Source organism: Rhopalosiphum padi, chromosome 3, assembly GCF_020882245.1.
Source record: "Rhopalosiphum padi isolate XX-2018 chromosome 3, ASM2088224v1, whole genome shotgun sequence".
In the NCBI taxonomy this organism is placed as follows: domain Eukaryota; kingdom Metazoa; phylum Arthropoda; class Insecta; order Hemiptera; family Aphididae; genus Rhopalosiphum; species Rhopalosiphum padi.
Window position 1 is genome coordinate 3,597,526 of NC_083599.1, and position 13,638 is coordinate 3,611,163.

Here is a 13,638-nt window from a genome sequence, read left to right on the forward strand (position 1 = left end):
GATCACCATTTAAGTTATCAATTTACCGTCACGTAATATTGTTATCAACTACGGCAAAAGTAGTGAAAAATCTATTTAATTCGTAAATGTTTTATTTTTCGATATAATTTTATGCTTTTTCAACGCAATATGACAACGGAAAAAAAAACACTTTCTGGCAGATACGGCTCAGTTCTCTAAGATGTTTACCATACTATACATAAAAGACACGGCGTTTTATTTTTTTAGCGCTTTGATATTTAACGTGAAGATAACTGTGTAGTCTAACTGCGTCATTCGCGGCGTTACGGTTTTCGATTATGAAATACAATTATAGTGTTGTACCTAACAGAACTACTTGGAACACGCGGTACTTATGTTGCCTATACTAAACAACCACGGCGTTTCAGTAAGCCCAAAATAATTATCATATTATTTTTAATGTAATGATTACTCATGTAGCCTATCTTCGCCATTCACGGTGTTTCAGTGTACATGAATAATAAGTACACAACATATACTCTCGTGTAGCCTATCTGCACAACTCGCGGCGTTTTAGTTTGTATACAAATTACACTATTATAATTAGGGCTCGGATGTTTATGAAATTGCATATTTTTTTCTATTTATCCAATTTATTGCTAACCTGGATACAAATTTGATTCATGTTCTACTGAATAAAATAATGCTATTTTTATTTTGCATATTTATGCATATTTAGTGGTTTTGTATTTTAAATGCATAATTTTTGATTTTAAGAATATAAATGCATATTTCAAGACAATTTAACGTAAATATTAAATTTACGTATTAATAATGTTCCTTATTAGGTATTTTTATATCGTGCTTGTCTGGAATATTTATTAGATAACGATTTAATAATAGAATTTTGTATACACTTCATGCCATGAGTATGTGGCGACGACCAGGCCACGTATTAGTACGATTTTAATCGCCGTGTTTCCCGGTCGGTCGTTAAGAGTACCTATTATTATTTATATTTTTCCGCGGTCAGTTGTACTTTTATTTAAAAATGCCGAAATGTAAGTCGTCTTGTTCAATTCGTCTTAAAAGTTTTGTAGACGAGTTTGGAAACGATGTTTTTTCTACGGATGGAACAGTTTTGTATTGTAAAGTGTGTGAAATTAAAGTTGGATCTGAACGTCGCTTTACCGTCGAACAACACTTGAAGACAGCCAAACATATTCGCACAGCTGATCAACAGAAACAAACTCAGTCACAACAACTAATTTCCAATGTGGTCGGTAAAAAATCATCATTTTACATGGATATGTGTAGAGCGTTTCTTGGAGCCAATATCCCTTTCCACAAGGTGAATAATAAAATATTTCGTAATTTTTTAACAAAATATACAGGTAAAGAAATACCAGAAGAGTCAACTTTACGCAAAAATTATTTAACTGATTGTTATGAAGAAACAATTAAAAAAATTAGGAATGATGTCGTTGGCAAAAAAATATTTGTTTCTATAGACGAAACAACAGATTGCGAAGGCCGCTACGTAGCAAACGTGATTATTGGTATTCTTGATAAAAATACGCCGGGTAAATTGTATTTATTGAACTCTGAAGAGTTAGATAAAGCAAATTACTTCACAATTAGTAAAGTTTTTGATCAATCGATGTTTCTGTTATGGCCAGAAGGTATTCGTCACGATGATGTTCTTTTATTTGTTACTGATGCCGCCCCCTATATGATTAAAGCTGCAAATTCGTTAAAAGCGCTTTATTCAAAAATGGTGCACGTCACCTGTCTTGCACATGCACATCATAGAGTAGCGGAAACAATTCGTGGAAAATTCAATAATGTAGACGGACTTGTGTCAAACGTTAAAAAAGTATTTTTGAAAGCACCATCACGTTTAGAGATTTTTAAAACAGAAGCTTCTGGTATTCCTCTACCTCCGGTGCCTATAATAACACGTTGGGGAACATGGTTAGAGGCGGCATTTTACTATTCTGATAATTTTACAACTATACAAAATGTATTTTCAAAATTAAACCCAGATGACGCAGTTTCAATCGAAAAAAGTATTAGCATTATGGCTGAGCCAAATTTAGGCCCAAACTTAACATTCATTCAGTCCAACTTTAGATGTTTACCAGTCAATATAACTAAATTAGAATCATCTGGATTAACTTTGTTTGAATCAATTAATGTTGTCAATAATACTAGAGAAACCCTCAAAATGGCTAATGGAAAAGTGGGAAAAGAAATTTACGACAAATTTCAGAACGTAATTGAAAAGAATGCTGGGTTTAAAACTTTGGTACAGATTTCTAAAATACATTCTGGTGAAGTTGATACTATGGAAGGAATAGAACAAGATTTGAAGGTTGAGGATCTTGCATTCTTCAAGTATGCTCCAATAACGTCGGTAGATGTAGAACGAAGTTTTTCACGTTACAAAAATTTACTTTCCGATAACAGACGCAGCTACAAGTTTGATCAAATTAAAAAAACTATTGTATCACAGTGTAACGCTGATAATTTAATAATGTAATAAAATGAACTAACTAATTTTTGTTTTATGAATTGTAATACATTTTTTTGTGCATATTTTGGTGTTTTTATTGACTAAAAATGCATATTTTATAATTTTTAGCGCATATTTTGTTTGCATATTTCGTAATTTTTTAGTGCATAAATGCATGCATATTACAGTAGTTTTAAGTGCATAAACATCCGAGCCCTAATTATAATAATATTAATATATTACTATATTCTGTAATATTTCGTTATAATTAAAAAATATTGTTCGTTGGGACTTTTAATATTTCACCACTACGTATTTTATTATTTAATATACACAATTAAATGTGATTTATAACGTATATTAATAATAATAATTTTTTTATTGCCAAAAAAAATATTCCAAAAACAAATTTATCTTTTGTATACACCTAATTAAGTAAAACAGTGTATAATAAAATAAAAAATATAGATAACAAAAAATAGTATTTGCGTGTAGGCATATCCTTTAACAAATATCAGTTTATCGAATAATATGCACGAATTATAAAATTATTTTTGTAATAAACAATACCATATTCCTACTTACATATATTACTAATTTATATGTTTTTCAATACTTCGCTATTTCTCATACTTTTTGAATATTATGGTAAAAATTTAATACTACTCTTTAATATACTATTTAATAACTATTCGATCATAACAATAATAATCAAATATTTATAATTTCATTGTTGTAGAACCTATACTATACCTATAGCTAATAAATAAAATAAATAAGTGTACAGCTCAAATTAATATTATATACATATTTTATAATTAAATACCTAGTATTCTCGTGTATTTAATAAAAATATAAATAGGTTGAAGAAAATGAATCTTCAACAATCTTTAAAGTCATCAACTGTTAAAAAATCATACTAATTTAAAGAGAATAAAATATCATATTTTAATTATATCATAATTAATTCAGTATTCCACATTTTAAAAATAAATTTGCAACATATTATACTAAAATAAAATTATCAAATTTATTTTAAAAACTCGTGATTCTTCTAAATCGATTTTTTAATCAGTTATTATACTATTAATTATATATTATTTTTTTTTTTATACATTTACACGTAGTTACCAAATGTTGTGATAATATTTCATGAATAGCTGTATATTATTAAGAGTATTAAGACGTACCTAATGAATGCAATTTAAAATATAGTAAGTTAATGATGTTTAAACGAATTATGAGTTGTATTTTAATAAGATATCCAAAATAATGTTTGCCGATGTATGTCAATTATAAAAATACGATGTCCAATCAATAAAAGTAGAAAAGCATATTACTAAGAAGACCCTGCGTTATTTGTTTCAGAACAAAAGCAAAAGCACAAATTCAGCTCATGGGGCACTTGTTAAAGGCTAAAGTCTACCTATCGAAGCTGTATCTTAGTACTGGATTAATTTTTATGATCCTGCATATGTCCATCGGTCGTTTTACTGGGAAAAAAATAAGGTGAAAGCATACATTGCGCATTGTGTGTGCTTTTCATTTTAACAGCATTTTGCTCTTTAAACAAATAAATAGGTGTTAGTAATAATATTATGTATATTGGGTTGTGTGTCGTACGCAGGGTCTACCAAACTCACTTTTAAGCAGTACGTGATCTACCTGAAAATAGTACCTATTGAATTACCGTATTTATTTATAATATTATACTTATATTTATTTTTATATAATCATTATAAGGCTTAATGAATTCATATATTATTTTTATTTAAAAAAAAAGTTAAAATATATGTCATATTCATGTGTGTAAGGAAATCGTCTGGTTAGGTATTGTCTTTCACTTCATTGCAAGTCAAATTGGTTTCATTTTGGGGTAACAGCTATTTGTTTTTTTAAATATTTTTGGTACTTCGTCATAAATAATGCTCTGATAAAAATTTATAAAATAATAAATAGTACAATCATATTAAATGAGTTACATGAAAAATTGGAAAACGTTAAAATGATATTGTAATGACTAATGACGGTACGTCGAAATGATAAATAAAATACTAAATACAAATTGCAATTGGACGTATATCCCCAGTTCTCTATTTAATTAATTTTATCTTATCGTATTAATTGGATCATAAAAGTAAAAGCAAGGAAATCAACAATATTTTTTACATGTTTGTCGATTGGAAATAAAAGTACATAAATATAATTATATACAATTTTCGATTTCAGGATTGTCAATAGCGGTAGATCACCTATAGGTATTTTGATAGATCTCGTACGACATCACAACCGTATATTGTAAATAAACATATGTGTTTTAAGTATTTTGACTATAGAAATATTAATCAAAAGTATAATAATTATCGCATATTTAAACACGTATGATGAAAAAATATAATATTATGTGAAGCTACGAATCACTCGTAATATTCGTAAACAGTAGAACGTTTTAAATAAAAATTGTATTTTTTCATAAACAAAATAAATAATATAAACATATATATTTTTGTACCTACATTTACTATATAAAGTTTTCAGACACATTTTAAATCTGAATTGGCTTTTGAAAAAAAATTCTAAGCTAATAATAAAACCTCTTTGATTCATCAATAAACATACGCGAACGCAATCGAGTAATATGTTAGCCAAAAGTGACAAACCTACGCATTCCGAATTTTACGATAATATACCTAGGTTTAAAAAATAATTTTAAGACCCACAAATATCAACTAAAATACATTTTTTAATCTTTAACAAAAATTATTTTTAATCCGTTAATTTAAAATAATTTATATTGATCGTTAAATAAAATTCGTACGAGCATAGCCAATATACTACATATATAGGTTTTTTGTATAACTAAAAATTAAAATGTATAAATAATTTCAATCTATATAATATGTACCTACGTCATGTACAGATGGTCTAGTAAAATGAGTAAAATATGTTCTATACGCATTACGTACTATTAGTATAAAACATATATAATAATATATACTTGTTAAAAATACATTTTTAAAGTATTTTTAATAGGTATTTAAGTGCTTGAATGCTAAATTATTTAAATATATTTTCCATTGTGTATTTTAATATAGATATATTTGAAAAATAGGTTATAGGTACTTAAAATATTTTCAAAAACTTAAAAATTATTTTATATTAGCTATAGCGGCGATGTTAGAATTTTTATTCTTAAATTTTGAATAGGTCAAGCTATTTATTTAATCGATATTACTTGTGAAAAAAAAATTATGGAGTTCCCAATATTGATCTTGTATTCAGCGCCCGCTATACTTCAATACTTTAAAATATGTTCGTTATTTATTTAAATAATATTTTTTTTTACCTATGGGCGGCTATGGCTATGGATTTTTACATTAATAAGTATGTAATGAATATAAAAATATTCAAAATAAACCACAAATATGATACTTCATCTGTTATAATCCAATATAGTTATATGTCATATAATATTAAATGAAAGTATTTTTAAGGTAAAAACCCTATGCTAAATGTCATTGAAGTAGGTATAGTTATTCCGTATCTGTATTCATGAAAGATGTAAATTCAATTTATGTTTAAAAAACATTAAGACTTATTAATTAATATCTACTTATTTTTACTTTATTATATTTAGTACACATAATTATTTTATTTAATATAATTTATAATAAGAAACATTAACTATTTCAACTTTTAAAATATAGTTGTTCGCCTTTTTAGTGTTATAGATAATATGTAGCATTATAATGCTAAATACATTAAATCTTCGAGGGTTTAATATTTTACTAAAATACTCAATAGTTGATATTTTAATTTTTTTTTAAATGCAAAATACAAAACTAAGTAGGTATATGAAATGTATATTAAATACAAAAAAACATTTAAATGCTTAACAAGCACCAATGTGTATAGGTTACCATTACTATATTATATCTTACGTGAATTAAATTCCCAATTTTATGATAACTCAAATATTATATAATATATTTTAGACGGCCGTATATCATTTGCGCATCGTCTATTTACCTGTACCAAAATATCGCACATCATTTGCGCATCAACATGCTGAACAATAGAATTGTATAAAAAATAGTTTATAATTGAAAATGTAATGATTTTCATAAATCATATGTAATAAATAAATCCAAATAATTAAAATAAATTGAATTGTAGTCATAATAATTATACAAATACACATATTGAAATGAACAATTTTGTTGGCACATTACAGTCTTAGTTAAAATATAAATATAATTTGATTAGAAATAAATTGTATGAATAAAAATAAATAAATTAAGCTTTAAAATAAATAATATATAAATCAATATTGGGTATATTATAATATCCCATTATTTTAATAAAATGAAAACTGTTTATTTCACCGGAAGTATACTTAAGCCAATGTTTATTAATGTAGTCTAATTTTTGACGTTCTGGTGCCTGTTGTACATGATGAATACTGAATATCTGTACAATATTTGAAAGTTGATGTATACATTTTATATTAACTTTTGAGTATAGGTACACCTATTTTTTAAATTATATTGATGCGCAAATGATGTAAGACCTTTTAAACGGCTGATGCGCAAATGATATATAACCCAAAAATCGAACGATGCGCAACTGTCTTAAAAAAAAAGGTCAAAATTAACAATAGCGATGCGCAAATGACAACCGGCGATTTTAGACTTAAATATATACAGTTGTAATCAATTTTCACAAAAATTGATCCACAATATATAAGTATAATGCAAGTGCCTATAATTTACGCCAATATTTTTGGAAGTATGTTTGTGTTTTAACAAAAATAAAGATTTGTAATATTAACACCATCTCAGGTATAACAAAAAATATGAATTTTCATGAAAATTCAAATCAACGATACTATAGCATAAACTATTGAGATATGAATAAGTATTCACACTGTTATACGGTACGTTAGTAGGTATTAACTTTAAAGCTATCTAAATATAACAAATAACAATATTATAATTAATGTACATAATAATATAATATTATAATAATTTAATAGTACCTATTGTATAATAATTAATCATTACGTAGTATAATAACTATTATTTTTGTCAACAATTAAAGGGATTCGATACCGACCATTTTTATCTTTGTCTAACACACGCGGAATCTAGTGAAACTATAAGAAATCCGTTAACAGATTTGAATTTGTTATTAAGTTTACTTGAGATTGGCTTTCTCACATTTTTTTTTTTTACTTATAACTTCTCCAAAAATTTAAATATTACAATTTTCGTTAATTTTTACTTTTTTAATATTAGATGCATTTTTTGGATTAAGGAGATACAATAAAAAAAGTAGGAAAAACGATCTCGAGTAGACTTAACGAAAAATTTAAATCTGTTTCCAGATTTCTTATCGCTTTGCTATATCAATCAGTACGTTTGGCAAAAATCACGTCTAAATTTTATGTCTCGCGCGTGCTGGACAAAGACGAAAACGGTCGGTATCGAAACCGCAAATATTATGTCTGATATTGTGTAATGTGTAGTAATGCAATTACGATGAATCGGACTTCAAACTTTGTAATGATTACCAGATAAGGAGGAGAGTAGTTAATAGTTATAGAAATCCCGAAAAATTATTATTGTCATTTGAGTCCGCCTAGTGTTTACGTCAACGAGGATACCGACGAAATAATGGATTAAGTAATAACTGAATAATGTGTATTATTACATGGATACTCGCTTTAGTACACACTCTATTTCTTAATAATTGCAAATGGCATTTTAACTTTATTTTGAAATAAATTACAAATTCTCATGTATTTGAAAAAAAGAACATTTATTGCTGCCATGCATTTAAATATTTAATCATCGAGGATACGGTGAATTTTTCTAGGCATCCAAACAAATTTAGTACCCAAGCTTTATTTAGTCCGAAAAATAATTGAAAAAAAATCTATCACTTCGGATATATCATATATAAAAGCCGATTTGATTCGTGAACATCTCGAGACCCGGTGGCTGCAGAGTCACGTTTTGCCTGCTACACTCAGTGTGTTCGGACAGTTTTAAGCCCCCTCGATTTGTTATGCAAAACCACGTCGAGCAGCCGGTATGTCACAAAGATAAAATTAATTTTATTTTGTCCACTCCCATTTATATGGCAGTCGGATGTTTAATTGCGTTTAGATTTCATCGTAGATTATGTGAGCGCGAATTCAATTACCAATTTGAGGCTTGAGCGCACTATATCGGGTATAGGTAGTTATACTATCTAACGTGTCGATAAGGATCTCCACAGCGCAATTATTGCAAAATGTTCTAATTAACTTTTATTATTTATAGATATTAATTTCCGGTACATGTTTCATATTATTTTTATTGTACAATGTATAACACTTGTAGTGTGCATATACCTAAAGTTCGTAGTTCGTTTAGTTGCCACGTGCCCATATTACTCGAATTCATACAACGACTAAATGTTCTAATGCGAAATAAATTTTCAATGCCCATCACATTATCACACATACACAATATTGTATAATGTAGCCAATGTAGGTATATAAGGTACATTAAGTTACGGACATCCGAACAAGAAATAAAAATAAAAATTGAACCGAAGATACGTGCAGAATAATTGCATTCTATTTGAATCGCAGATACACACTAATTATTTTTGTGCAATATTTTTATTAATTTTCTATCACTAATAATTTTGATAATAAAAAATTATATTTAAAAAAATTAAAACACTGTAAGAAACATTTTACCACTTTCGGGAGAAGAAATCGCATGGAATACGAATAATACAATTTAAATAAAAATTTAAAAATATATAACAAGGGAAACATAATGTCATAATATACCTCATATACCTGTTTATATTGTTCTTTTGGGGCAATCGCTATTCTATAAAGTGAGAACAGACGTGAATTTGTGGTACAATAATTTCTGAACTTCTTGGTAAGTGGAAAGATTTGTGATTAGTTATGTCGTTTTCATTTTATTTCGTTTTTATTAATAAAGAAATATTGCACGTGAAATAATTTGTTTATATTCACGGTTCGAATTGCACATTGGTATTTTACAATCTACAGTAACGGTAACACATATGTATAATATAGGTGCTAAATATACATAAACAATTTGCAAATTAAAAATGAATAATGATTCATAATGGGATAATATAAATTAAATGTACAGTAAGTTCTTAATTTATTGAAAACGTTTATGTAGGTACATTTAACATTTATTTTTATTTATAAACGTTAAAGAATTAATCATAATGCTCAGTGTGTTAGTGCGTTACATTTATAATGTGTAAATAAGATAATAATGTAAATGTATACATTATGGTAAAATTATTAAATTTATACGCTAAATTTAAAGTTGTTTTTCTTTAAATTAATAACATTTAATTCATAGTTATGGAATTTGAAAATTAATAAAATTTGTGTAAATTTACGTAAATTATATAAAAATAATTTTTATTTGAAGAATATTTTCAAATCTATTTACAGAAAAAATATCAGAATTAAATTCAATGATAAATAGGTACTCAATAATTCAATAATTTGTGTAGAAATTGTATTTTATAATATGCCTTATACCGGTTGATTCTTTTATCATAAACCACTCATCATTTCAAAAAGTATTCATGTTTTTGAAAACATTTTCTTACATAGTTTCAAGTTGTTAAAAACTTTGATTTTTTAACAACTTCAAACTATGTAAAAAAAATGTTTTCAAAAACATGAATACTTTTTTAAATAATGAGTGGTTCATGAATTCATGATAAAAGAATCACTCTGTATAAATATAAGTACAGTAATGGAGTACAATATGAACAAGTAAATCCTTTTGAACTTTCAACATTAACTCCAAAATATTATGATGACCTAAATATGAAACTGTTGACAAGATTAAAGTTATTATGTGAGCTGATTTTAACTGTGAAATATTCGAATTCAGTAACCAGATACTACAGAGACGAGTACTTATCGTGTATAAATACAAGCACTATAATATAATAAACATTTGATTTTAATATTTATTTATTATTAAATATAATAAAATATTTAATAAATACAATTTTTTTTTACTTTAGAGGTATAAAATATAAATTAAAAAAAAAAAATTGCTTCGTATAATTTATTGAAATGAGTCGATAAGTTCAATAACTTTTTTTCAGAATTATAATTAATTCATAGTTTTTTGCATAACCATTATTTCCAATTTCGACGAGAAAATGGGTGAATAACCATCATATTATTATTGTGTTAACCATGCGAAACTCTGCGAATGCACATAATGACGTATAGTACCTACCTACGAAATAATAATAATAATAATTGAAATAAACTTTTCTTATCGTATCTACTAATGGCATGTGTAGCGCTACGAAAACACGCGTCCGCATAATCGTACACACAAATACATATCTATTAATATTTCGTACACGGCACCGACACTGTTATAAGGTATACCGACTATGCTATAAGTTTTATAATGTTCGGTGCGATTAAAATCAAACCGATGTAACTATATGTCTTATGTAAGCGATAGCTCTGGCCCGTGGGACTGTAGTGCTGTACCTATACCTACTAAGTACTAATGATACGTTTCTGAAAAAATTACCTACAATTTTATCAGATTGGTTATAGTGTTGACTATTAACAATATTACTGAGAGAATTCCCATTTTATAGTTTACACGCACACAGGTGTTTTGATTTTGTACACGATGACAATATTATACACACGAATCGAAGCGCAATAAATATAATAGTAAAAAAAGAACCTAAACTAGATATCTATATAATCTACTATATGTTATAGTCTTATTACTCGTGTTTACGCCTTGTCCCACGCGAATCGTATCGTGGCGAAAATCAAAACATCTTGTATTTCACCGCATCGAAGTACGGCTCTGACAAAATGATCATTGAATCAGGAACGCACACAAAAAAAAATCGGTGGGGGGGGGTCATAAAAAATGTACAATAATCAATACCACACATTATATTTTATTGCTTGTACATAAGAAAAAAAATGAAAAATAGTCCGAAAATTAATAATAATTATACGCATATAAAATGTACACTTAGATTATTAGACCTACATTATTGTAGCTATCACCGATTGATATAAATAAATTGCACAACTATTAATTTCCCGTACACGTGCCTGGTCAGAATAGAAATCGCGCGGTCTCGCCGCACTGGCGGTAATCGCGTAGCACTATGCGTTATAGTAACATCACTAATATAATATCCAATTACACTTACCTAAATATTATGACGAGCGTCGAGTATTGTATTATGCTGTGTTATACTGCGAAGACGAATGTACTGCAGTGAGTGAGATGTGAGGTACATCTGAAAAAATATAATAATTAATAAGTATAATGTTTATAAAAACATTTTACGCGAAATAAAAACAAACGTTACGATTGCAAATGTTTACCTAAGTGTAACAAATCAAAATATGAACAGTAATTGCAAATGTCACGTAACAAAAAATAATATTCGGGTCTTTAAGAAAACATTTGGAGACAATATTTTTAAGAGGTCTCGTTTATAAATTAGAATAATATTTTTTTCGTTGTTAAGTATTATGCACCTATACATAATATATACATACATATTATTTAGATTGTATGAAGATTTAGTAATATATTTTACTAAATTAATAAACAAACGACAAGTTAACAAAGCGGAAAATATAGATAACTGCTGTGCTGTAGTATTATAGTTGTAGTTGTCAAGTGTAACTTGTCATCGAGTAAGTCACTGTAATATTGTAATGTATGTGTTAAATCTAAAAAATAATTCTGAGCAAAGACGGTATGTCAGCCTCTATTGCTAAGTTTATTTTATGATATAATAATATTATATTATACATATTATGTATATTGCTATTATCAGGATTAATACTGCAATAGGCTCGATTAATTGTTGGCCAAAAACATTACATTTGAAATTATAATTGTGCGTATATAACATAAATAATAATATACGTTAAAAGTTCCAAGTACCTACACACAAATAATATTTTTAAAATACCTATAATAAAATATCTAAAATCGTTGTTTAAATATCTTATTTTGTACACATATTAATTTAAAATGTCTATATACCTAAGTATCTAAAAAAAAATAAAACACTATATTTATAAATGTTTAAAATTATCTGGTTACAGAATGAACTACTTATGATAAATCTTGTATTAGTTGTATTAAATTTACCACATTTAACTATAATATCGACAATTTTATTACTATTTAATTACAACATTTTCATGATGTTGACGAATTTAAACTTCAAATACCTTTAAATAAAATCATATATATATGTATCTTTAATATTTTCGAATAGATATATACAATAACAACTCATTAAGAACTTTATATTACATTTTTAAGCTTTTTGACTGAGTGAAAATTTTTTTATCGACATTTATAAAAAGAAAACTTATCAAAATTACCATCTATTAATTAAAAAAATTAATTTTAAATTTACAACCAGTAAACACCCCCAAAGTTAAAAGTCATTTTTACTAAATCAACATAAAACGTGATAACAGATATAAAAAAAAACATTGTAAAATTAATAAATTCACCGTTCAGCTCAGAGATCAAAATCTTGATTGTTTCAATACCTAAGAATAGTTTTGTTATAGTTATTTTATGACTATTAATCATATTTTTATAATATAAATTAATTTGATAGATAATTAAACTAATCTTTATAGCAGTCAAATTAAGTATCTTTAAATAGTTAATTTGTTTAAATAATTTGTTTACAATAAAAAAATTGAAATTGACATACGTTTACTATTAAATACGCATATAATATATATTTTTTATTACGTTATAAGTATTTCACATAAAATTATTATTTGTAGCTTCGTTTGTATTTTATAGAGTTACGGCTCATTTTTCGAGGTTCGTAGTTGCATTTTATGTCCTCAATATTTAAACTACGCCAATAACAGCCTATTCACAGAACGATAAAACTTGCCAATATTCTCTCCCTTCTACTGATTTATACCAATCAAAGTTCATAAAAACGCATTTATTTTTTTTCTCTATTGTGTTCGATTTTATTTTATTATTTATAGAACGACTTGATTATTTTTATCTCAACTATTTTTTTTTTTTATAGATTTCTAATATTAAATC

The 13,638-nt window shown here is 26.5% G+C and overlaps 1 protein-coding gene across 1 annotated transcript; it reads left to right on the top strand.

Annotated features, from left to right (window-relative positions):
• Nucleotides 1-941: 941 nt before the first annotated feature.
• Nucleotides 942-2,503, top strand: LOC132924712 (uncharacterized). The gene has a single exon (XM_060989155.1). The coding sequence runs from the start codon at nucleotides 1,013-1,015 to the stop codon at nucleotides 2,501-2,503; it is 1,491 nt and encodes a 496-aa protein (XP_060845138.1). The 5' UTR covers nucleotides 942-1,012.
• Nucleotides 2,504-13,638: the final 11,135 nt, after the last annotated feature.